The sequence below is a fragment of the Notolabrus celidotus genome, chromosome 17 (assembly GCF_009762535.1).
Source record: "Notolabrus celidotus isolate fNotCel1 chromosome 17, fNotCel1.pri, whole genome shotgun sequence".
Taxonomy (NCBI): domain Eukaryota; kingdom Metazoa; phylum Chordata; class Actinopteri; order Labriformes; family Labridae; genus Notolabrus; species Notolabrus celidotus.
This window is the reverse complement of record NC_048288.1, coordinates 27,281,433-27,309,341: the sequence shown is the minus strand read 5'-3', so window position 1 is coordinate 27,309,341 and position 27,909 is coordinate 27,281,433. Positions and strand designations below refer to the sequence as shown.

Below are 27,909 nucleotides of genomic sequence, written 5' to 3'. Positions count from 1 at the left end.
GGCTTGAGAGGAAGGGATGCTCGACATTTTTAGTCACTAAATTGCTTTCTTTCCTTTTTTTTTTTCCTACAATGAGCCAGCTATTTACCGCTGTCCTGTTATTGTGCTGCAGATACAACGCCACAGGAGCCCAAGGTGGGTCAATACTTTTCTCATTGAGGATGCAATAAAAGTAAACCATCTCATTACTCTTCCTACTCAGAAATTCTCATTTAGATCGTAGCCTGGATGCCACCAGTTGTTTGCCACTTAAAATCGCAGTTGTCATCTCCTCGGGGCTGAGCGGCTCAGTAGGAGTGTTGATTCAGAGGTGATCAGACAGCAGGTGGGGTTGTTTTCACTGTGGGACATTCCATCTAATGTAACAGGTTGGATTGAAATAAAATGTGGAAGAAACATTGTACTTTAACATTTTGCAAAATAATGCTTGTCTGCTCTTTTGTCGACAGCAGGAGGACGAGATCAAAACACACGTCTGTCTGTTATGTCTGCAGCTAGCTTCGCTAAGCTGTCCTTGGGATGAGGCGTGTATATTTATTGAGACAGTTAAATTAGTGAGCTGCTGATATTTATTGAGGAATTCCAAACTGCACTGCACAAAGCACTAATTAGATATTGAATTAGGAAATAATGAAAACAAACACTGTGGCACAGTGTAATTTGCAAAACCGAAAATGCTGAGTCATACTGCTAGCCACTAGCTTACAGCTCCTCCAGGTGCCAAATATCCACTTCCAAATGTTCTTAAAACAAACAAAGCTCGGCTAAAATGACTAAACATGGTGCTTACAGAAAAATAGTTCCCAAAGCAACAATGTTGACTGATAGTTTGAGGAGGAGAAGCTGTAGCAACCGGTACTCCACCACCCTTTATAGGCTTGGAGGGAAATTAACTTGGTAAATGCAAATCTTGTGAAATAACCAGAAGGGGGCAGTTTAATTTAAAAATTAACTATACAGTTACTTTACAAGTGACTGGACATTGGCTCTGCCAATAAACTAACACTGGTTTCAACACATGTACTTACACAATATACTGTATAACCAGGGTTTAATGGGAGATTATTCAACCTTTCTAGCTGGGGTGCCGATTTCCTGATGTTACCACTGCTTACTAGGGGTGTGCGATACCACAAATTTTGCTTTCGATCCGATACCAAGTAATACAGGGCCAGAATCGCCGATATCGATATAGATACCGATACTTTCTATTATTAAAAGTATCTTATGTACTCTGATGTAGTACATGCGTGTTAAAACACAAGACAGTTTTTAAAGGCTAACAACAAATACTCTGCCTGAAGCATTTCCCTCCTCCTCCCTTCTTTTCTCTTGAAACTCAGAGTTCTCTTTGACGTGGATTTTTATATGTTTTAACAAATTGGTGGTGTTACCACAGTAGCGAACAGCCTTCCTACACACGTCCCAGTCTGCTATATTTTCAGTGACAGCTGTAAAATAACTCCAAAAGATGCTCCTCTTACTTTCAGCCATCACGGCATGCAGTGCATGTCTGATTGGCACCGTTAGCCAGGGTGCGCGCTGCACGTGTGCAATGTTTGTTGTTTGAGCACACAGGACAGCAGCAGTGGAGAAGCAAAGAGTGCATGCACTAAGTGTGAGAATGGAACGTTGTTTGCACAGACAGCCCTACTCTTTGAAGAAATGGATAAAACCTAGAAGAGAGAAACTGAAACTGGTATTGATCCTATTGACGCTAGAATAGATCTTCAAATACGAGGCGTAGTATCTGTAGTATTGATGTTCTCAGATCGATCCGCTCACCCTTACTGCTTACCTGGCTACCTTGAGTAGAGGATAAGACTGTTTTTGCACTGAAATTTTTGGTAGTGGTATTTTGTATTCGCTTTAGACAAATCCAAGCTAGCTATGCTGTCCTTGGGATGAGGTGTGTATATTTATTGAGACAGTTAAATTAGTGAGCTGCTGATATTCTCCACGTTTCTTGTCATCATACTACGCTAAGCTAACCTCCTGGTGACTTTAAGTGGACAGATATTCATCTTCTGAAGTGATTCTAATAGAAAAAGTAAATAAGCCCTGTGATAAAAAATTTTTTTTTTTTTTTTAAGTTATATTTTGGGTTTTTTTTGCCTTTCTTTGATACGACAGCTGAAGAGAGACAGGAAATATGGGGAGTGAAGAGCGGGGGAAGACATGCAGGAAATGGTCGACCGGCCGGGAATCGAACCGGCGACCCCTGTGACGAGGACTGTAGCCTCTGTATGTGGGGTGCTTAGACCGCTAGGCCACCAGCGCCCCAGCCAGGAGATGTTTTAAGGTTGTACTATCTTTACGAGACCCATCATTTCTAAAATATTAACACACCAGCAGCTTTTCTTGTGCAGGAAACAAACATAAACTTAATGAGTTAGCCAGAAGAGGTGAAAATGCTCCATAGTTTGTTATGGCATTCAACAAAAGTGACCTTGGTGACTGATAGATTAAATTAAATTCAAAACCTTTATTTATTCTCGAAAAGACATAGAGGTTTCCCTCATTTCCAATGCGGTCGAGATCACAGGATCATGGCTGTAATCTAAAAAAAGGTGAAGCACATAAACCAATGAGTATAAATACAATAACAGAAAGTATAATAAATTAATCCTGAGATTATTTTAGGGCTTGAATTCCTTAAAATGTTCTGTTTGCACGTTTTGTTGATTGGTACACGTCGGATCACAGCCTGCTTAAATTTCCTAGATTGTACGTCTGAAACAGGGTTTAACACGGTTTTCAAATACTAAATTGATAATGCACCGTTGCTAGGAAGCTGACAACACAAACAGACGCCAATGATTGATGTTTTGCTGTTTTTACATTTCCACCACATAGTCAAAGGAGCATGAAGTCTTATCTACACTACATTCACCTCTCTTCTGAACCCATACATACCGAACCAGGATGGAAGAAGACGAAATCACAAATACCTATGTGATATAGTATGTGTATGTTCAGGACAATCAACTTGTCTTCTCATCCCCCTGCAGACTATTCAGCTGAAGACAGCTGAAGTCAGGGGGGTCAGGAGCCGTGGAGGGTTTCTAGCAGCGGGGTCAAACTGTGTTTTGTGTGCTGAGGAGGTGAGCGACCTCCGAAATACACCCTGCTACCTTCCTCACGGGATCGCTCTGAGCGTAAAAGAAGCTTCTTGATGCACCAGTCATTGCAGTGGTACTCACCGTAAAAGGCTTCATTTTCTGTAAGAATTCATTCTTTGTTGCAGGGTCCTTAAACATCACATGTGAAATGAAGAATCATACAAAAGATGTTTGAATTAGAGAGCCTGCAAAGTTAACAATGCAAGCTTTAAAAGACGGTTTCTCTGCCTTTATCAACAAAATCATATTTCACAGAAAATCAACCATGACGAGAAGACGTGGTGGAAAAACAAAGCATTAAGAAACTTTTCAGATTGTTTATATTTATCATTCTTCTTATTTTTTTACCTTTTGTACTTATTTAATTTTGAGATTATTAACCTATTTATTTTATTGTATTCCCACTATTACTTTTTCCTTCTTTGTTTTATTTAATTTTATTTATTTATTTATTTTAAAATTATTATCATTTCTTACAATTGTTTTTTAAATTTTTATTCATTCACCTATCCATCTATTTTGTTTTCTTATACGAGAAAAATCACTTGCTTAAATTGTTTACATAGATCTTCTGTATATAATGTGTAAAAATTCCAATAAACAGATCTTTGGAAAAAAAAACAAGAACACATTTCAGTAGGCAGATGTAGGGGAGAACAGGGTTGGCTGTCACACGGGTTGGTCGGCACACTCGTTATATCTCACCACCAGGGGGCGCTGTCTCTCAAATTGGGGTTTGGATATTTCCAGAATTAGCATCAGAGCTCACCTACATAGTCTTCTCTGGAGTAAGACAGCTGAACTTGAGGTGAGAGGACTTTTTGTGTTTTTTATTTCAAATTATAATTATTCAGCTCCTCAGTATTTTTCTTCAAGGCTTTTAAATGATGGGTTTATAACAAAACAAGTGTTACCCTTACAAAGCAAAAAATTCCAGTTGGGGTTGGTCATCAAATTCTCTTTGGGGTTGGTTGTCACATGTAACAACCAACCCCTATGTTAGCAAAATCATGCATGGTGAAATGAGTTGGAGGGCGCAGACCCTACATTTGCCATCACTGTAACTCAGACAGTGACTGCATGTAGCCTAGTTGAGTAGGCCATTATTGTTCGGCCTATTTGTTTTGTTCTTTATGTTGTTATATAGGCTGGCCTAAAGATGTGTTTCCTGTTCATGTTCCTTGCTCATTTTATGTTAAAATGCATTAAGTTATGTAGGCCTATCACTTGTCAGTGCAATTAAACTTTCAAATTTAGTTCTGCCTTCTTGCCTTTTTTTAAATATTTTTCCCATTGAAATACCATTGTGACAACCAACCCCATAGTGTGTGACAACCAACCCCATAGTGTGTGACAACCATCCCCGTGATGGGGTTGGTTGTCACAATGTGTGAGTGTCTTTGATAGTTAATTGCCTCTTTGTTACAATGATTTGAAAAATGAGAGGGATACACATTTCAAGCCAACACCTTAAGCTTCAATTTAATGTAGGAATGACTATTAGAAGATGTTTTGATGATGAGCAATCATCAAAACAGTAAAAAGTGTGACAACCAACCTTGTTCTCCCCTATAGCCTGATAATAATAATAATATATTAAATTTAATGACAGATAGTTGTAATGTTAAGGGAGTAAATCTAGCCGTACAGATCATTTGAACCCAGCAAACAGAACGTCTCTGCTGCTCTGGTAACATATGTGTAAGGCCATATGGTAACAATGATTTTAATTGCATTCAACACGTCTTGTGTTTTTATTTACATGTGTGTCAAACAGTCACGTTAGCTTGTTTCATAATCAATCCATATCCAACACAGATACCATAAAAACAACATGTTTATATGTCGGCCTGTAGGAGTGTTGAATGCATGTGCCGTTTTTAATTACATATATTTGCATATTAGGAGAAGCAGCTGAACAAAGAGAGAAAAACATACACACAAGCTGCTCTTCATTATCACCATCTTTCTATGCTTGGAGTTTACTTCATCAGTGATATTTATGTGTGAGAATAACAGAAACTGGAAGTCTTAGCTTTTAATCAGTGAGTGTTTGTTTGGGTTTCAATCTGCTGTTACCTTTGCAGCAAATTTTCTTAAAGTGGGTCACCATGCATGGGAGCACTGTGACACAGCCGAGGTGCTGCTGAGGAAAGGCGGTCCCTTAATCTGCCGTGAAGACCCCAGAGGTTCCAACGTCCTTCACGAGAACAAGGACACCAATAGCAGCACAGCCAGGTCACACAAATTTAGCCTCAGATTGTTCTACTGCACCTCAGGCCAGATAGGTGTCTCAACACCCGATGACTACAAAGTGTTTTATTCAGATCTCTGTCTGGTGGAATTCAAACACAAATAAGTCACTTAGAAACGTGGTTGCAAAACAAAGTCAGGCTAATTAAAGTGCAGTGTATGGAGAGCACGCACGCTGGGCTGCCTCAGGAAATGAAAAGTCCTGTTAGCGAGATTGTAAGATTTGTGTCCAGACCTCAGTGAAGTGAAGGATACTGTTCTTTCAGGTGTTTTGTTTTTTTCTATTTCTTTTCTCTTTTTGGAAATGGGCCAGGTGACAAAGGATGTGATTGCAAACAGAAGGCTGTAGGAGCATAGTAATCAAAAGCTGTTTGTCTGGTTCTTTTATTCTGTGAATGAAAAAATTTGGTATTCAAAGATCTGCTTATTGGCATCTTTCCTGATGGATAGACCAGTATTTGTGATTACAGTATTCTAAATATATATACTGTTTATATATTTTTATATTGTTCTAAAAATAAGCATAGGGTTATACCAAGCAGCATCCTCCGGTCTCAAAATATGAAGCCCATGCGGAAGTGTTAGAAACTGCAATTCATCAAGCGTCCACTAGAGGCTGGCTGCAGAAACACTGGAACACCACATACACACCCATTCAAAGAAGACAATCTTTGCAGCATTAATAAACATGTTTATAGCTTAGTTACGTCGCTAATTTCGACATCGGCACACACTGTACGGGGGTTGAATTTTTTTCTAGCCCGTCAGTTCAGAAGATATTAAGATTACGAGTTTTTGCCCAAATAAGGACGTGACTGACTTGACTGACAGGCGGGAACCATAGACTGTATATAAAATGGACAGCGTTGCTCCGCCTTTTCCCGTTGTACAGTTTTGAAGCCAAAAAAACCTGTTCCAATGCGCAGACATTGTGCAGCCACAGTCTATGCTGTAGAGAATTTGTGTGGTTGCAATGGTAATTTCTGTGACGTCAGAATAACTAATGAAAAATAAACTTTTCAGAAAAAAGAGGCCTTGAACACAAAACAGTACATATCACCACAGCATAAGGATGTGAGAAACATTTGTAAGACGTGTATTTATTTTTTATAGTTTGACTGCAGCCCCGTTCAAATGAATGGGGGAGACGGAGTTTTTGACCTATACTGCAGCCAGCCACCAGGGGGCAGACACTTTGGTGGAAGCTTCACTTCCAGCCGTGCGAGCTGCACCCCTGGCGGGAACACATAGCTGTTGGCTGTCAATCAATCAATCAATCAATCAATCAATCAATCAATCAATCAATCAATCAATCAATCAATCAATCAATCAATCAATCAATCAATCTTTATTTGTATAGCGCCAAATCACAACAAACGTTATCTCAAGACGCTTTTCCAAACATAGGAGGTCTAGACCACTCTATGTCAATTTATATATAATCTATCAGAATGTATATCTAAAAAAGAAATGTTCATCAAAGATGACAGCTTGGCCATAATTCTCCTGTCAGCCACCTCCTCCACAGGGTCCAGGACTGAACTGGCCTTCTTCACCAGTGTGTTCAGTCTTGCTCTCCTGTATCCTGTCCGCCCACAGCAGGTGAAACCCTTCCAATGTGGCGTTCATGTCCGGCTAGGAGGCTCAAACCCCGCCTCTTTAATTCACACTCTTTTGGTTGAGTTCCGCATTACCAATATGGCTCCCACCGACAATCGGCTTCAAACAGATGGGTGACGTCACTGATACTACGTCCATTATTTGTACAGTCTATGGGTAATACAGTGTGACTAATTAGTTTATAGTAGGGGTAGGAGTGGTTCTTTACACTAGTTGACACCAGCCATTAAACATTGTGAAGACAATGAAGCCGCAGCAGCAGAAGAAGATTCAGTAACCAGCTAGCTAGCTTGACTTTACCGCTGTGAGGTGACGTCTGCAGTTTAGATCATGTTGGAAGAGATGACAGATGAGAGCAAGGAATGGTTGTCTGAAATAACTGTTGGCTTTTAAAACCTTTATCTTTTTCCCCTTCAAATTAATGTACAACTGTTTCAAATATTTAAGAAAAAAGAAAGGAGGATGCATACATTTGGGGGCAAAAATAAAATCACCTTCACATTTTTTCCCCCTAAAGTTCAGATCAAAGTTTTATATGTCCAAGTTGTAGAAGAACCAACTGATTGATTTCAGTTTAGTCAAGGCATATGACAAGCCCAATACCAAAAATTAAGGCCACCTCAAAAAACATGCAACCTAATACTTACTACTTGTTGCTCCTTTCTGCCTCCATTTCCTCTTTGCCTGAAATATATGCTAACATCATTTTGCTTAACTTTCCATCCATGCTCCTTCAAATGCTATACCCCTGTGTCACATTCACACAGTCGCACACCTGGGAGCTGCTCGGTGCAATAATAATCTTACTAGTGGCCACTGAGCAGCACCACTGGAGCGATTGGGGATTAAGTGCTTTGCTCAAGGACAACCGGTAGCTTTTCAGAGGAGGAGGCAGCATTAGTTATTCACTTTTCCACCCTTCAGTCACAAAATCACTTCCCAAAACTTTACCCTTCTTATCACTCTCCTCCTTTCAGTCCCACTCCAAAGGGATTTGGTGCAATTGCGGACAAGACGATGATGCGGTACATCAGCACTGCAAAGGACATGCTCAAAACCCCCCCCTGTAAGAGGACTGACTTTGTCCCCTTCGTCACCTTTCTTTATGTCCTTAGCACCGGCGACAACTGAAGCCCCTTCACAAAGCTTGTCTGGGAGCAAGGAGATCCTGGGTAACCTGGATTTACCACAGGGGGGGCTGTGTGCCCTCATCCAGGCCCCCGTGTTTGAGGTGATGTGAGGAAACCCAGCAGGGAGCAGGACTGCAATACAGAGATTGTTGTTTTTGTTCTAGTGGGCGTTATGTGGAGGAAGTGGAAAAACTGCAGACAATACATGAGAGGGGTTTTTCAGAACACTAAGCTTCCTTTGGGAAACTGCACCAGACAGTTTGGATGTATTTTAAACTCATTATAAGTTTAAAATATGAAAATTTGGCTTCAATAAACTCATAATGGCTGGTTTGACTGATTTAAGCCCTAAAGAGCATGAAGGCATAAAGTATGACTCATCCGCTCTCTTTTGATTACATACAAAAGCAGAAAGGTAATTCTTTTTCTGAAGCTTGTCAGAAATACTTTTATCTGTCACGCTGCTCTGCTCGCTGCCAATTGCCATTTCACTGACAGATGTTCTTCACTTGGTTGGAGAAATTGAACTTGTCTGCCGGCATTTTTTTTGAGCTGATGCTAGCTTCCACTTTGATGGAGACGATTAACTGGACAAAACCTCATTTTCAAATAATGAACAGTGTCACATAAAATTTGTAAGTCAGAGTGACTCCCAAGTATCAAGCTTGGGTAGTTTTTGAAGTCCTATTATGCAATTTTTCTTCACATTAACGCCCAATAAGATGCTAACCTGCAGGAAAAGGGGAGCACTATTTTGTGAAACACTATTTTGTGGCTGTCAGCAACTTTTACCCTATTAATCAAACTCCACTTTAGGCTACTAATACGTCAATCATAACAAATTCATGCATGTATTCAAAGCTGGTATATTTCCCCTGTATTCAGGGGTGTGTCCAGATTATTTTTTTACTTGGGTGGCCCAAATGGGGCAGTGACATAAGCAGGGGTGGCCAGAGTATGTGTGCCAACGAACATAAATTAATAGCATTAACCTTTTCTTTCTCTATTGTAATATCATGCATATCATAATGCTGTCTTATTCCTGTCATGTCTCGTCAGTTATGATAATTTTTCACCTTTTGCTTCTGTCTTGTCTTTCATGTTTGTCATAAGATAAGATATTACTTTATTGATCCCCCGGGGGGGAAATTCAGTTGTTACAGCAACCCACACATAAGTACAATCAAGAAGAAGTTTCAATAAGTAAAATAAAATAAGTAAAAATAAAAATAGATAAATAAAGATAGAATACAATTTAGATATATACAATGTTACAAATGGAATTTAGATTAAATAGCAGTAATTACAGGCAGTATTAAAAATGATTCAGTAGTGACAGGTCGACATGGTGTGATAATAGTTGGTAATGACAGATTAAGCAATATGGGTATGTAATATGACCGTGAGTTGTAGTAAACAATAATAATGTAATATAACATAATATAATATGGCAAAGATAATTATATAATATAATATATTATGCATTATAATGCCAGCAGCTGTCAAGAGAGTCAGTATGGGATGAGATGATGAAGTGTGATCTGTTCATGGGGGGGCAGTGGTCAGCATGGTGCAGTCTGTGGCCTCCGTTACTGTTTAACAGTCTGATGGCGGTGGGCACAAAGGAGCACCTGAAGCGTTCAGTCTTGCACCGTGGTGGAATGATGCGCTGACTGAACAAGCTCCCCATCAGCCACAGCTCATCATGGAGAGGGTGAGAGGGGTTGTCCAGGATGGCTCGCAGTTTGTCCATCAACGTCCTCTCAGCCACTGACTCCAGACTGTCCAGTTCTAGGCCAACCACAGAGCGGGCCTTCTTTACCAGCTTGTTGAGCTTGCTGGCCTCACCCGTCTTGATACCTCCACCCCAGCACGCCACAGCAAAGAAGAGAGGACTGGCCACCACAGACTGGTAGAATGTCTTCAGAAGCCTGCTGCAGACACTGAAGGACCTCAGTCTCCTCAGGAAGAACAGTCTGCTCTGTCCTTTCCTGTAGATGGCATGTTTGCTTTTATTTTGTAGTCATGTGTCTCCTCTCGTTTCAGGCATCTTCACTTCCTGTCCTGGTGTTTTCTCACCGTTGTGATTGTCGTCCCCGCCTCTCATTGTTTCCACCTGTGCCCCATTACCTCCTGTTTAAAAGTCTGCGTCTTCCCCTGTCCTGTGCCAGATCGTCGTGTCTCATCTGTCGTGTAAGTGCCTTTAGTCTATGTCTCCAGAGCCAAGTACCGTGTTTGTTTCTCTCATTTTCCACTAGATGGAGTTTGAGTTTTCCTTTTGTTACTTTGTTGTAGTTTTCCAGCCTTCATGCTGTGATTTTTTGTTTGTACTTTGTTTTATTATTTACTCAAATTAAGACCCTCCTTTTGTTGCAAATCCTTATCCTAATCCTTATTGCCAATCCTTGTCAATTCCTGTGTAGATTGTTTTACTTTCAGGGCAAATGCAACAGAGTGGTAACATAAATCTTCTTTAAGGGTTTGTAAAGATGTTAGTCCAAATTTAAAGTCACAGTGGAGGCATAAACAAAAGAAAACATGCTCCTTTTAAAAACAAAGAAAGCTGCTGCCTGCCTGTTGACACATCCCAAATCATATTCAACATAAGCCCCGCCTCTAACAAGGCAATAGTCAATCATAGCTCAGTTGTTGGGGTGTCCAACCAGATTTCAAGGGGGGCATTGCCACCTCTGGCTGCCCTTGTCGACACGCCCCTGCTTATAATCTAACAGAACTCCAAAAGTACGTAGTATGCACAAATGCTATATATCATACTAATCATATTATGGAGTATTGCAACAAGAAAAACAGGCTATGCATTAACAAGTTTGTAATGCTTGTGTCTTGATTAGGTTTAGTGTCTTTGTGTCTTCCCTTCTTTGTCAGATCGTCATCAGCCTTTCCTTGTGTCGTTGTGGTTTACCCTGACTTTTGTGTTTTTTATGGACTGTTTATAACCAGGTTTTTTTTTTTGTTTTTGCCATTCGGCCTTTGTTAATTAGATATTCAAACGTCTGCACATGGGTCCTTCTTCCTTCTTTGTTTCATCATCAAACAATGACATGAATTTGGTTTAAGCTTTTCTACCTCTGCGAATCCTGTGGTCCCTAATTTAACGGATTCATGGGCTGATTCTGTTCTTTCTGCAGTGAATGCAGGTACTTGTTTGCCAGCACATTAGCCACAGTTTTTAAGGTTGTCAGGGTTGATGTCAGCCAGTTTATTTTCAACTACTTCTTCCTTGTTGGTTCACTTCCCTGCTGATATCTCATGCTTCTGTTTAAAGACAAATACTTAAAGGCTTATCAAAACAGAAAGAGCCATCCTAGCGGTGTGTGTTTTGGCTCTGTTTGTCGCATGCATTGGGGGAGCGGTGGTCCTGAGGAGCGTACAATGTTTTTCCTATGGACCAGATATTGCTGCGCGTGCTAAATTGATTCCCGTCTGCAATCCGAGCTGAGAAATAGAGGTCCAGGCTGCTGTAGACAGAAGTCAAAGACAGTGATTTAAAGGTCAGAATCAACAGCACAGTTCCCTGGGTAAAGAAGATGCTGACAGGCACACCCTGATGGGAAACAGCTGGAGTGTCTGTGGAGTAATCCAAACCAGAGCTTTCATCTCTTAATCTCACTGGGTTTGTGTATAGACAGCTCGGTTGGTGCCTGTGTGTGTGTGTGTGTATGTGTGTGTGTGTGTGTTTATTTACCTGCCTGTGAGGCTTTGTCCCCTTGTTAAACATTCGTAAAGCTCCCTCATTAGATTCAGACTGTAATGTCTTGACCTCATTGCAGTGGAGACTGTTGACAGGTGGAGTAAATATAGATGTATTATTTATCTATTTCTGTCTGGATAAATGACCCCTCCAAGGCTGAAAATGGATGTGCAAGATGTCAGCATGGCTCTTCACTGAATGGTACTTATTTATCTATTTGGACTAAATGGAAACTCTGTCGGGGAGAGTGAATGAAATGAGTGATAGAAAGAGATGTTAGATGGGAGGAAAAGGGGGAGGACAGCTATAGAGAGGAAGGGTTGAACGTGCTTAGCTGCTGATTACTCTTATATACTCTTGTACACCTGAGTGCTGTGCATGGTAATTCACACGTGCACATAATCCCCTCTTTCAGGATAATTGTAAGGTGGTTCACATCGCCAAAATACTGGGACCAGATCATATTTGCTGTCAGTGAAGAAGTCATACAATGGGTGCACAGTTTTAAAATTGGTGCACTTTTTTCATCAAACTTATAAAATTCACAAGCCTTCAATTTCATTTCATTTTTATGGACTTCGCCTTATCAAATGCTCTATATAACAATACCTTTTCACATGTTTTCCATATGCAAAGAAGCTGATAGTTTCAAGTCTAAATGTAATACTGCTAGGCCTAAAAATACATGACATGAAAGAAAAAGACTGGTGATAAAGTTTGCAAAAATACCAGATATAACTTTTGGTGTGTCTAAAATGATGAAAAAAAACCCAAAACAACAAAAACCGTTGATTTATTAGAATAGAATAGAATGGAATAGAATAGAATAGAATGCACTTAATTAATCCCCGAAGGGAAATTCAGGTGTCTGGCAGATACAATTATAAAAATCACATACAATAGATTAATTAATGGAACATGAAGTAACTAATTTAAACTAAACTTCTCAGAAAAATTAACACTTGGCTCTAATTGTGCATGATAAGAAGTAGCTGCAAAATCAGAAACCATGTTTGAGAAAAATGTAATTGAAGTGTATTTAAATTTTCTAGTTTGACCCATGTCCCATCTGTTATAATGGAGGAAGCAGGATTTAAGACTTGTACCGCGAGGGGCTCCTAAAGTTTTGGCTTCACATTGTTTGAAATTTTAGTATCACAGCATTATCAATAAGCTGCAGTTTTCCCAGATACCTTACTTTCTGGGGCGTATCACAAGTTTTTTATAAAGTTATTCTTAGAAAAAGTTCAATTTTTGAAACTACATTTAAGATCAATCTGTTGTGATGTTTCCATGGTCTATAACTGTACCCAAAAGCAGACCAACAGACTAAGTAGGAAGGGTTAAAACAAGGATTTATTGTCTACAAAAACTTGAGTTGGTACTGGCAGGTTGAGACTGGTTGAGGGTGGAAGGTAGAGGCTGGGGCAGAGACACCCAGGGGGAAAGGTGAGGTGAAGGCCCTGGTAGGAGTGTGAGGGGAGCTTACAACCATACCACCCTGAACGCACTAGATCTTGTCCGATCTCGGAAGCTAAGCAGGAACAAGCCTCGTTAGTACTTGGATGAGAGACCACCTGGGGATACCAGGTAAGTCTTCCTGGTCTTCTCTTTGTTTCCTTATCCTAGCGTTTCCAGTGCTTTCGTTTGGATTTAGTTTCTTATACATTTTAGTAAGTTTTGTTTTATTTATTAAAGCTTAATTTTTTTGCACTTGGGTCCTCCTCCTCGTTTCTCCTAACCATGACATAATCAGCCATAAAAAAACTCAGTCCAGGTAAAACTGAGTTTTAAAGCCTATCTGCTAAAATGTGTGAACTAAACAAGTATTTGGCTCTTAATTGAGCTACTTCCATTCTACATTTGATGTGATGACGCTGATGACAAAGCCATTGATGATGATGATCAAAAGGTGACTTAAAATAACAATATTGCAGGTGTATGGCTCTATGAAGTGAGCTATAACAGGCTTAAACAACACAGGGAATACTTTCACAGTCACCAATCCAAGCATCCAGGCTTTGATGCCACATCGACTTCTTCTCCACCGCCGTTTCTAGAAAGAGTGGCGTATAAATCTGTTGGCGTACTATCAATAAACACACATTCATTCATCTATGGTGAGGATATTGTTTGCTTTGCCGCAGGGCACGAGAAGAAGCATCAACCCAAAAATGTGCAGCAGGAACGCTTTCCAACAACTCCCACAACATCCTGCAGATAATAGCCGAAGCATGCAATGTAAGTGAGGCGGAAACTCCCATCCCACAAAGGTCATTAGCCTCATGTGTATATCCTGCTGACACCTCCTCATCTTTAAGAGGTTAACTGTGCTATTGACTGCAGGCACTGACCTCTGGGGTTGTTATGGAGAACAGCAAGCTGCCGCCAGGGGGTTCAAACGTCTCTTATATTTCACACAGTAAGGACCGCAAACTGAGCAAATAAGGAAGTGCTCCGGCATCTCCGCCTGGGCCATGTGGTTTGCTCTGTGTGTGGTAAGTGGTGTAAGTGCTGCTGTTCACATGTGGCCATCAGCATCTGAAGCTACGCTAATGCTAATTATGATTACCTCATTAGCGGCGCTTTATAACTGTGCTCAAGGAATTCTCACCTCCCCTCTAGGTGAGCTTTAATGTAAGCATAACAGCACCTTGATACGTGACTGCTTCACACCCACCACCCTGTGTTATTATTAGGCCCCCCAAGGCTCCAACCAAGAGGGTGAGGCCCTGCTGAGCCCCGAATAAGTGTTCATGTCAGAAGGATGTGGTCCATTGTGCAGGCATGGTAACAGAAACCAAGATTGTGGCGCATGCAGACAGATGAAGGAGCTTGATGGCAGGCTATTTTGCTAACAAGCTTGATTCCAGGTTATTCAGAAAATAATTAAGCAACATGTTCTTGTTACAACAGAGGGGAGGAACATTATGTGGATGTGGCGGTGCGCAGTGAAGAGAGGGGGCTGACTCATACCTTTGCTGGTGTGTTAATGCTTCAGAATGTGCAGCGGACGTGAGAAAGTGTTCGTCACAAGAGCAGGGACAACTCAGCCATGCTCACCTTTGGGAGCTATGAGGAGTAACAAGACACAGAGGATGTTTCCCTGATAGTATTAGCCCCCCTATTTCAATATCATTTCTTACTTTGAATCTAAAGCAAGCTTCATTTCATATGTGATGGTACAGCAGGTGAGTCTAAATCAATCAATCAATCTTTATTTGTATTGCGCCAAATCACAACAAACGTTATCTCAAGACACTTTACAAACAGAGCAGGTCTAGACCGTACTCTATGTCAAATTATGAAGAGAGATCCAACCTTGCAGTATTTAGCTAGTTAAAGCGGCAAGGAAAAACTTCCTTTTAACAGGCAGAAACCTCGAGCAGAACCAGACTCATGTTAGACAGCCATCTGCCTCGACCGTGTTGGGTCTGGAAAAAGGGCTAGAGGAGAATAAGAGATAGAGGGATCTGTGGTAGTGAAGAGTAGTAGTAGTTGTAGTTGCTGCTGGAATCCAGTACATCAATATCAGCTGGAGTCTGGAACGTCCACAGCAGCAGAGAAACCTACGAGACAAGGGAGCTCAGGGACTCCAGAAAGGTCTATGGTTAGTAACTTTCAATGGGACAGGGAGAGTTAAAGTAAGTAATGAGGGGGTTTGGGGGAGATAGGATCCCAGTGTGTCAGTGCGCCACTTCCCCTGACAGTCTAGGCCTATAGCAGCATAACTAAGAGCTGGTCCAAGCCTGATCCAGCTCTAAATATAAGCTTTATCAAAAAGGAAAGTTTGAAGCCTACTCTTAAAAGTAGAGAGGGTGTCTGCCTCTCTGGACCCTGACTGGTAGGTGATTCCAAAGGAGAGGGGCCTGATAACTGAAGGTTCTACCTCCCATACTACTTTTAGAGACTTTAGGTACCATGAGCAGGTCAGCATATTGGGAGCGTAGTGTTCTAGAGGAGTAACATGGCACTATGAGCTCTTTAAGATACAAGGGTGCCTGATTATTAACAGTGTGGATCTATGTATCAGTGTCCTCTTAGCAGACATGGAAGTAACAGGTATCTGAATTTTTCCTGAGTATTTAATTTTGCTCCCACTTCTCACTTTAAAATCTTTAATTTCAGCACAAATTTCTATATCTTTACTACTCATACTTTCAAACCTGCAAATTGTGTTAGCTCTACTCCTGTGAGGAGCCGTCAGCTGTCATATCATGACATCATTTTCTCCTGTACATGTATACGTCTGAGTGAGTCTGTATTTTTCCACTCTGTCTTGAATGAATTATGCAGTTAATAGAAGTATACATCCACTTTTTTCCAGAGTCTTTAACACCAGTGCCTGAACATCTACTTGAGTAAAGCATGCACTTCTACACCGCTGCCTCCCAGCGTGGGGTCCAGTCCGTCTGAGCATGGACAGATCTGTGCACTCAGAGGGAGCTGCCACCTGCTAACACCTGCATTTGTCATGGCCTGCACCTCTCAGCTCCAACATGTGAGCTTTGCTCTTTCTGCCCCAGCATGTGTGCAGGTATCATCACCTTTTTACCAATAGCATATTGTTATTGGTGTTCTGTGTTTAAAGGATGTTTAGAAAGTGATCTGTATCGTCCTCCTTTATAACAGAGAAAGCATCCTGTGCAGGGCCTTCTCACTCACTGGGGTTTGAATCTACAGGAGAGTGAGACAAGGTTTTATCACCCTAACAGCACTCTGGTAGGTCAGACTGTTGTCCTAGCAACAGTAGCCCCCTCTCCAGGCCCTCACAGGTGTATAGGTGGACCCGCGGGGCTTGAGAGTACACATCCTGCTGAGGACAGAACAAAAAGAGTCTGTCCACGTCCGGGTAGCTATTGGATGAGGCAGGAAGACCAGATTTGCTGTCTCTCTAATAAAAGATCTTCAAATATCATAAAGTTCAACCTCTCAAACTTCCATCATATAAGACCTTTCCTCACTTCAAGGTCAGCAAAAGCCTATATGCATGCAATGATATTTTCTCACACACAACAGCCAGCACGTTAAAACTCATCAAGTCTCTCTTTAGGAGGACCGTCAAAATCTTAGTCAGGAAATATAATATCTTAAACATTGAACATTTTCTAACCTATTCTGACATCTGTCTTGTTTTTTAAGTTTTAAATGGGCTTGCCCCTCCATCATTGATCACATTTATCAAAAAAAAAAACACAATATGATAAATACTAGAACACAAACAAGAGGAGACTGTGATGTACCGAGACGTAAAACCAAATTCAGAGTCTGTCAGAAGAACGCAGTCCTTGAACAAACTACCAGCTCGCATTAGGGAGCTTGAGAACTACTGTACCTTTAAAAAAAACACTTAAACATTGGTTAAAAACAAACCAGTCATGCACACATGAATAATCTGTTTCCTCATTTGACGCCCATTCCTCGGGCTTTGGCCTCACCGTCCATCCTGTTTTTATAATGTCACAAAAGTTTTGTATGTAAGATTTGTTTGTAAGTTAGTTAATGTAGTGTCCTGTTAACTGTCTTGTGACATCCTGTCATTTTAAATCTTGTTATTTGATGTAAGTACCTGCCTTAGGACTATGGATGAAATTTAGCTACTGTGCTAATTCCGGCATATTTAAAGTTCAAAGTTCAAAGTCTTCTTTATTGTCAAAAACTGCAGTATGCACCAGACATACAAAGGATTTGATATTATGTTTCTCTCTCAGACCCTAGCAACAGCTAAACATAGTAAAGTTTAAAACAGTGCAAAAACATTGCTATAGTGCAATTTAAAATCAAAGTGAGTGTGTGCATTTCAGTCCTGAGGATGACAGACCTCAGCGTTGATTTGGGGGGGGGGGGTAAGTCTGTGAAGGGGGCACTATGGGAAGAGGGGGCAAAACAGGGAGAGAGTTCAGCATCCTGACTGCCTGGTGGATAAAACTGTCCCTCAGTCTGCTGGTTCTGGCCCGGAGACTGCGTACATATTTACATTGAGGCATACTGTTGAAATGTTGATTAATGTGTATTGTCCTAATCAAATAAACTCAAATTAAATTTAAATTAAATCTTGTTTTTTTTAATTTCTTACTGTAAAACTGATCAGCTGGAGACCGTAATAATGAAAGACAAGGCAGGGCATCAACTGAGATACTTGTCCTTTACAGGGATCCTCTGTGATGCATCCCTTTCACACAAGTGTGGCTCCTTCTTTAACCACACATAGTGATTACAATAAAAGTGCACAATACAACAATAGAGTCAGAGGCGTGTCCAGACTTATACGTTTGCAATATCAGGGAATATTGTATCCATATAAAAAATCCAACACAAAAAACTCTGACTGATCAGTCTGTTCTTTAAGAGCATCAAGACTTCTTATTCTCTTATTTTAATGCCTTCTTTTTGCAGTGACTTAATGATGCTTGTACCTCCATACCTTTAACAAACACGCATCTCATCTGAAGTTAATGTTTGAAACAATAAAAAAAATCCGTAGCCATCAGGTAGCATCATAATCCTGATCACTGCAGTGTTATCAGCTGCTGTTGTGCTGCTACTGCTGCTGGGTGTGGCTTTTGTTGCTGCTATGGAAACTACTTGCCAGCATAATTGACCGTAGGGAGTTTGCCCGTTCCCTGAAAGATCTGGACTCTTCTGTCAGAGCCCTGTCAGTCAGAGGCCGCACTGTAAATGCAGGGATTTATCTTGGTGACATTTCTGCAGGAGCTGTTTGACAACTTACACTGTGCTTACAGAGCACACAGACAGTACAGGGAAATCATAGAGCAAAGAAAACGGCTGCATGTATGTTCCTTTGTGCAAATAATGGTCATGAAGAAGCCATACAACTTCTTTCATTGTTAAAGTAGTGTATAAAATAGAATAAATATCAAGTCTTTAGTACACTCAAAGAAATAATTGGTTGGGTGTTCGTAATAAAATGATGGAAAGAATTTCCACCTAATTAAAATCCTTTCATTTAGCCAGACACAATTTTGTTGAACCAGCTAATTGTAAATATTGAATGAATATGAAGTATTGACTTTACCGTTACTTATTTGCAATGTTTGGGTCCAACTTAATTTGTAAAGGTTGTTTCAACATATTTACTGAGGTAGGATCTGACTTCATTGTCTTGGCTCACAATAACTTGTATAATATGATTATGGATAGCTTTTTTTTAAGTTATATTTTTGGGCTTTTTGGCCTTTATTGACAGGACAGCTGAAGAGAGACAAGAAAAGTGGGGAGTAGAGAGTAGGGGAAGACATGCAGAGAATGGTCGACTGGCCAGGAGTCGAGCCGGCGACCTCTGCAACGAGGACTATAGCCTCGATACCATAGAATGTATAAAATATGGACATAGTATCCGTGACATCACCCATCTGTTTCTGAAGCGCTGTTTTGAGGCCAATGGTCGGCGGGAGCCATATTGCTGCTGTCAAGCAATTTTGACGTAAAGAGGCGGGCTTTGAGCCTCCTAGTCAACAGCTACAGTGTTCCCGCCTGTCAATCAAGTCAGCTGTACCTCTCATTGGAAGACTCGTGATCTCAATATCTTTGAAATGACCTTGTTATACAAAAAAAATCACCCCCAGTACATTGTGTGCCGATCGAGAAATGAGCTATCCAGACTACACTCGTCTTTTGTACCAGGCTGTAAACATGTTTATTTCCGATGTAAAGATCGGCCTTTTTGAATTGGTGTGTATGTGGTTTCTTTTACTTCCTGAGCCAGCCTCAAGCGGATCCTACCAGCGCCCCAATTGCAGTCAGTCACAGGCGATCTAATGGCTCTTCTTTGCCAGAGGCATTCTACCTTGGCTGATGAATAGGGCCTGTCGCATGTTACTGCCACCTTCTGCTCTGGAGAGGTATTGCAGTTGGGATTCCTACCTAAACCCATTAGGTTGTGTTGACATGAAGCAATCTTGTAGTTTTACGGATTTTGCATGTCATGTTAAAACTGCATGATTTAAAAATGTTTAACCACTAAACATGAATTAATGCAACAGAAGCTACATGTTATACTTATGTTGATAAAACAGACACCCATGTTGCTTTTTTTGAGTGTGTGTGAAAATAATGTGCAGTAATGGTCATGTTGAAGTCATACAACTTCTTTCATTCTTAAAGTAGTGTATAAAATGTAATAAATATCAAGTATTGTGCAGAAATGAGACAAATAAATGTCTATAAATAACCATATAGGATGTCACTTGTTTCCACCTTGCAGAGGTTGAGCTCCATCGCAGCAGGTGCTGAAAAATAAGATCTATTTTTCCATCAGGATCCCTGTTGTGAAGCACAATGAAACAACATCCCTCATCTGAACTGTTGTCAGCAGTGGGTCCAACTTGTTCGGATGTTGCCGTCTGACTTACTCTCCTTTGATCTCAATATTCAACCCTGCACTGGCACTCCACTCTGCTCCTCCATGCATGCATGCTCTGCACGCCCACAAATTCAAACAGCCTCCCCCACTTAATAGCTGTCTGTTTGAAACATGCAAATCCAATGCCCTCGCATTATTATAATCCACACTAGCTTATTACATACAGTAATAATTTGCGAGGCATGTGCCAGGAAAAAGCTCCCATATTTGCTGACGGAGGGCTCGGCTGTGTAACTTGGGTCTCAGAAGGCACGAGATAGTGAGGTGAGCATTCTGCATTATGCATTGTAATCCCACTGGAGAGGCAGGCCTTTGCATGGTGGTGCACTGCCCTCTAGATGAGAGAAGAAGAAACTGTAGTCCTGCAAGGAATGATGAAGCAACCTTCACATTCATTTACAGTTCACAATAGTCAGAGAAGATGCTTTTCAGACGCCCGTGAAAGTCAGACCCTTGGTGCTTTTCTATTCAGACAGACAGCTTTGAATTGATCTCTGCAGGCTCAGTATGGTGCAATGTATGGTGCAACTTTAAGAGAGCAGCCAGTGTATGTGCAAGCCACTTTACAAGAGCACTGGGCTGAATCGTGTAAGTGCACAAAAAAAAACAATGGGATGTTCAAATCTAAATGGATATTAGGTTTTTTCCGCTGCCTACAGATGGCTGCTGATGACCTTCCTTTGAGAGTTGAGCAAAGCAATATTAATCATAGCGATGCCTCCTCCACTCCCAGAGCCACTGGGCAGGCGTGCATGCAGCGTTAACAGCCAGTGGGTGGCGGTGGTGGGAGGAAGTGGTGGTGGTGGTGTTGATGGTGGTGGAGCGTCAGAGAAATGACTCCATATGCTTCCACTATGCAGCATTCTCTTTCATCTGTGTCTGATCATAAAAAATGTGTGCCGGAAAGTATCACAGCTTTCAGAGGGAGCATCAGAGGCTGCACCCGCCTGTGTGTGAAGGGGCAGAGAGGAGCAGAGGTGGAGGGGAAGGGAGGAGGGGAGGTAGTGACCAGCCCTGGAGATAGTTACATAACAAATACAGCAACTGTGTTGCTGCTGCAGCACGTTACTTGTTGATGTGTGAGTGGATTAAATGCATTTGTGACATTTTGTTGGTGGCTGCAGTTTCAGTTTCTGAGAGTTTAACACTTTCACTACCGAAATGTTTGAATGGCTATGACTGGTAGTACAAGAGCAGATAGATTTATTCGTGTTATTGAAATAATGAATCAATAGTTCTTAAAATATGGATACACAGGGTCAGGATTTGACACTGCAACAGCATCTGAAAGGGTAAAAACAAAGTGTCTATTCCAATGAATGTTAAAATCAGCCACTGTACAACGAGGCCACACATGAAATTAGATCTTTATTTGTACGTTTGTTTGTAAATGAAACAGCACCCAGAAGACTTACAAAACACCCCTCACATGTGGATATCTCTGTCCATAGAAAACTTTTAATGGATATTACTAAAATGCAAATACAACAAAATTGCTTTAAGTATGACATATTATTAGAAATAACCTGTGACATCTTAGTTAACATCTACACATAACATCTTAGTTAGGTCTCTTAAAGCAGGGGTTCCCAAACTTTTTATTCCACAACCCCCAAAAATAACCGTCCAGGAGACCAGACACCCCCACTGTAGGCCAATCAAATAACCTAATAATAATAATAACAACACTACTACTACTACTACTACTACTAATAATAATAATAATAATAATAACAAAAATAATAATAACATAATAATAACAACACTACTACTACTACTACTGCTTATAGTAATAATAATAATAAAAAATAATAATAAAGTAATAATAACAACACTACTTCTACTACTACTACTGATAAGAATAATAATAACAATAATAATAATAACATAATAATAACACTACTACTACTACTACTACTACTACTACTAATAATAATAATAATAAAAATAATAATAACATAATAATAACACTACTACTACTACTACTACTACTGCTTATAATAATAATAATAATAATAATAATAATAAAAAAATAATAAAATAATAATAACAACACTACTACTACTGCTTATAATAATAATAATAATAAAAAATAATAAAAAAATAATAATAACAACACTACTACTACTACTACTACTACTACTAATAATAATAATAATAAAAAGAATAATAATAACATAATAATAACAACACTACTACTACTACCACTAGTACTACTACTACTACTACTACTACTACTACTACTACTAATAATAATAATAATAATAATAATAATGATAATAAAAATAATAATAATAAAATAATAATAACAACACTACTACTACTAATAATAATAATCATAACAATACTACGACTACTACTACTACTACGACGACTACTACTACTAATAATAAAACAATAATAATAATGAAATAATAACAACAACACTACAACTACTACTACGACTACTGCTACTACTACTAATAATGACAATAATAAAAATAATAACATAATAATAACACAACTACTACTGCTACTACTACTACTACTACTACTACTACTACTAATAATAATAATAATAATAATAATAATTGTATTCATCTAGCACCTTTCAAGACACAGGCCACAAAGTGCATTTCAAAGAAAAACACACAAAGAAATCTTTATTCTTCATCCCTTAAAAACAAGTTAAATGAAATGTATGAATTATGTCCGCTTAGGGCTTCCATATCTCTCAATGTTTTGGGTTGTATTACTTTAATTCTCATTGCTGAAACATAAATAAGACAGGGTCTATTGGAAGATAGTTTTTATTTAACATTAGTCTTTGTATTATATTATTATTGTGGTTGTCATTATTATAATTATTATCATTATTTGTATTTTTGTTGTTATTATTATTAACATTATTATTATTGTTATTATTATTATAATTATTATATGTGTTATTATTATTATTGTTATTATTATTGTTATCATTTTGTTATTATTGTTATCATTTTTATTATTGTCATTATTGTCATTATTTTTATTATTATTGTCATTATTATTATTGTTATCATTTTGTTATTATTATTATTGTTATTATTATAGTTATTATTATTATTATTATTGTGATTATTGTTATTATTATTATTTATTATTATTATTATTATTGTTATCATTTTTATTATTGTTATTATTATTATTATTATTATTATTGTGATTATTGTTATTATTATTATTTATTACTATTTATTATTATTATTATTATTATTATTATTATTATTATCATTATTATCATTTTTATTGTTGTTATTATTATTATTATTATTATTATTGTAATCATTGTTATTATTGTTAATATTATTATTGTCATTATTGTTATTATCATTATTATTGTTATTATTATTATTTTTGTTATCATTGTTATTATTTTTATTGTTGTTATTATTGTTATTATTATTGTGGGTGGGCGGGGGGATCAATGAGCTCATCCTCCTCTGGCTCTCCACAGGTGATTGGTGGCGTTCACCCTCCAATCACACTCCGCCTGTAAAGTGGCTTGGTGGTCAGTTTAGATCTTTTTCTTTTTTTTGTTTTTTTGTCGAAGTAACCCCAGAAACTCTCCAACTTCCCCCTCAGCGACAGGATATCACTTTCTCCACTCCGGCTGTTTATTTGTCTCCAGAGACCTCTCCTCCTTTCGAGTCCTCTTCACTTCCAGAGATCAAACATCCAGAAGCCCTTTTTCCTCAGAGGCGTTAGCATGGAAGCTAGCATGACAACCATTAGAAGAACTGCCATCATCATCATCTTCATCCTCCTCCCCTGTGGCTTTGCTAGCAGCAGGTAAGTTACAACTCCGGGTCGAGGTACTTACACTCCTGTCACCTCAGTAGGGAGTGAAAGCGACGCGTTTCAGCAGCGGATAAGTGTTTTATGAGTGTAAATCAAAGTGTTGAGAGTCTGTTAGCCGACAGTAAATGGCGCAGGGTCAGTGGGCTAAGCTAGTGTTAGCAGGCTGTCAGCTAGCCTCTCTCTCTCTCTCTCTGTGTTCCTCTGCAAACACAGCTGAGTCTGATCTGATGCCTCGACACGGATCACAAACCCTTCAAAAGCTGCGTGCTAATCGGCTTCGTGGTGGTGCATGAGTGTCGTCCACACTTCTAAGGACAATTTCAAAACCCTACATTGTGTCGTGTTTTTGTCCACTCTTCCATATTATGTGGGTTTGCATGGAGATAGAATAAGACTAGATGCACTTTATTGATCCCCGGTGAGGAGAATTCGCATGTTACTACAGCTCACAGTGCTGATGAAGGGTGATTGAGTAATGGATGACACATGCAAAAGACAGGGACAAATATTTACAACAATACAAAATTATAAAAATGAACAAAACATATAAATAAATACAAAATGTACACCTCTCTTATGGATGTGTTTGTTATTGCACAGGATATACACAGTGTTTAGCATATTGATATGATACATTGAAGTAGTGCAAGGTGAAATATTGGACATGCAGAAACATAACTGCTGTATGGATTGAGTAATATTTGAATAAAACAACATGCAAGAAAATATTTAATAATAAATAATAATAATTGTGTATAAAAAGAGGGAGAGCAAAGTAGTGATAAATAATGTAAAAATAAATATATAATAAATAAATAAATATATATATATAATGTGTTGTGTTACATTATTGTTATTACTAGGGATGTCCCACTCCCAATCAGCCTGTTTGGCCCCAGATCTAATTTTATAGGATAGATAGATAGATAGATAGATAGATAGATAGATAGATAGATAGATAGATAGATAGATAGATAGATAGAAACACCAAAGGACAGAAAAAAACAGCACACAGATGTAAAAGATAAAAAAATCACAGGTTATATACACAGTACAGTTCACAGTAGCAGCAATATACAAGTCTAAAAAGGAATACTGGTGCAGGTTTATAATAAAATAGCAGCAGAAATAATAAATAGATAGATAATTAACTATAAATAAGAGTTGTGCAAGCTTGTTTGAATTGTCTTGTGGTCAGTTCAGTTAAGGCCACCCCCCCCCCCCCCCCAATATTATTATTTTAATAATACTAATTATGTGTCGATACAGAGTCCTAAACTGAAACTTGTATTTGAAGCTTCACAACATAATTTTTGTTTTGTTTTTATTTTTTTATTTTTTTCATTTAAAAGGAACATGCATATTAATTAATGCTTCTGTAAATATACCAGAATGAGTTAATTTAAATTAATTAATTTACATCTGTAGTCCCTTGCAAGATGTTTAAAATGCTCCCTAAAAAAATCTAGATTAAACAAAAAATAAATAAAAATAAAATAAAATGAAAATAATAAGAGAGAGGAGAAACCAAAACAAACAAAAAAGAAAAGAAAAAAAAGAAAAGTACAAATAGCACCATAGTGTAAATATTTGTGTTCTCAATATAACCTTAAGTAAACAAACTAACCAGAAGATGTTACTAGCTTATTACATTGACCTTAGTTCAGCTAGCAATGTTGTAAGAACATAAAATAATCAAAATCCTACTCTGAATGGTGTAATATCTTAGTTTAACTTTTATAATCAATCGCACTTAAACATCAGAGCTCACTTCATACGTTGTCATAGACTCTGTTTACAATGTGGATCAAGTTGAGTTACTCCAGCATGACTGAGAGGCCACAGCTTCTCCCAGTAAGAAGGAGCATCTGCAGCAATGCTTTACATCATCAGCATCACTATGTGCTCACTTCCCTGTAATCATCTATGACTCACTGCATGGCTGCCACTGTGGGCTAGATTTCTCTTGTATATTTTCATTTTTTGTTGTATCCTGAGTTACCTTGTGATTCCAACCCCATATAAATGTAATACAAGTGTGATTTCAAACTATGAAAATATGCAAGAGAAATCTAGCACAAGTAGCAGCCCTGCAGTGAGTCATAGATTACAGTATTGTGAACACATAGTGATGCTGATGCTGTAAAGCGTCACTTCAGATGGGGTGAACGACCTGTGGTAGTGCTTCTTCTTACAGGGTGGGTGTCTCAGTCTGCTGTTGAAGAAGCTGTTTACTCTCAGTCATGTAGTAGGAACCAAACATGATCCACATTGTAAAACAGTCACATTCAATCGTTTGATATCACACAGGAGTTGTGTGTTGTGAATAGTCAAAACTGTCACATCCCTCTCAGTACTTCACTCCAGAGATCACACCTGATTGAGGTTATGATGACTATTAGTCTATACTATAAGTTCCAGAAGAGAAGAAGGTAGAGATTCATCAAGTTCTGAGACATGACCCCTCTTTGTTTCTAATGGAGCATGTTAACTGTGTATTTAAAGCAGATTAGACTCTGTTAATGATGTTCTTTTATGTAACAGTCTTTCTGCCCTTCTCTGTTTCACAGGACTCCATTATGGTCTGCAGGTGTGAGCCTGGGACTCCCCAACGGATGATGATGATCATGGCTGCCTCCTACAGCTTGATCATTCTCTCATGCACAGAGGAAGACTCACCTACACTTGCAGGTTACTCTCATATTCTTATATTTGTTGATGTCACTTTGAATGTAATTGTATTCACCGTCATATCTATGATGATAACTTCTAACCAATGTTTGAAGTTTTGTAGCAGTGACCTTTACCTGTAGATATGTTGTGTCTGTTAAACCATGAAGCCTGGTTTACACCTCTCCGCCGTAGCTATGCCGTAGTGGTCCACGCCGTTGTGAGCGCTACGTATGTGTGCGATGGAGTGTCTGCAGTATTCTGCCTAAACTTGAGGAGGCAGTGTGATTCTGTGCTACTCATATCGCCAGTTTCCTATCCCACTACATTCTGTGTTTGTTTGTGCACAGCAAACCATGGTGACCAAATCCCAAAATCCAAATGATGTTGGAGTTGGGGGAATGAATGTGGAGCAGCAGTTGATCAGACTGCAATTACTGCAAAGAAGAAAAGAGAGGAGACGGAGTGCATGGTCAAAGAATCAGTGTAGGTGGAGGATGGGGGAATACAATGCGACCCAGTGGACCAGTCACAGAGCTTGTGATCTGCGTTGTTTTGACAGGGAGTAACACTTTCGAGCAGGTGCATGTGCGTAGGCTTACATCTGTGCAAAAACATCTGACATGTTGAGGTAGGTTTTGTCTGTCACTGGATAAATGGGATCGTTGGGGAAAGTAGAAAAGAGTCGTTTGAAACAGTTATCCATCCATCAATCAATCTTTATTTGTATAGCACCAAGACGCTTTTACAAACAGAGCAGGCCTAGACTGCATGGATGAAGTTTGTCTTTGGTGACGATGAGTTATGCTGTTTAGATCGTCCCTACACTTGCACATCTGAAACAACAAGCATTAAACTGTTCTATTGAATTAACAGTTAATGCATGCATTAATGTTTATTAAAGTGGACCAGCATTGAGTATGGAGGTCTGAGAGTCATGGGAATAATGCAACCTTAGGTGACCTTTGTTTAAAACAATTATGCATTCATGTGAAACTTTCTCACATTGTTGGAGAACAATGAAACGTTTCTCATCTTCTAAGCGGTCGACTGGAGACTAAATTGTCGTACATCAGTGTGTGCTTTAAGAGCCTCTTCAGATTTCAGTCCTGAAGCTCGTCTGTGGCCAACAGCAGCTGTATCTCTCCACATCTGACAGCTGCAGACAAGACACTGACGCTACAACAGCATGGAGCTAAT

At 39.2% G+C, this 27,909-nt stretch overlaps 2 protein-coding genes across 2 annotated transcripts in view; both read left to right on the top strand.

Moving 5' to 3' along the window:
• The first annotated feature begins 71 nt into the window (after nucleotides 1-71).
• On the top strand, nucleotides 72-26,658 carry LOC117829349. Its single transcript, XM_034706979.1, is given in 18 exon segments — nucleotides 72-135; nucleotides 217-310; nucleotides 2,873-3,167; nucleotides 4,900-4,903; nucleotides 5,210-5,360; nucleotides 8,111-8,147; nucleotides 8,149-8,231; nucleotides 13,985-14,078; nucleotides 14,184-14,271; nucleotides 14,274-14,315; nucleotides 14,461-14,561; nucleotides 16,364-16,374; nucleotides 16,470-16,503; nucleotides 16,506-16,618; nucleotides 16,620-16,692; nucleotides 18,322-18,396; nucleotides 18,398-18,492; nucleotides 26,610-26,658. Coding segments are annotated over 18 exon segments (1,503 nt in total).
• The window catches only part of LOC117828743 (enhancer of polycomb homolog 1-like), a 51,344-nt gene continuing 47,164 nt past the window's right edge, over nucleotides 23,730-27,909 (top strand). Inside the window, exons 1-2 of the mRNA XM_034706045.1 lie at nucleotides 23,730-24,030; nucleotides 26,610-26,730. The gene's annotated coding sequence lies outside the window, so the exon portion shown is untranslated. The remainder of the gene's footprint in view (nucleotides 24,031-26,609; nucleotides 26,731-27,909) is intronic.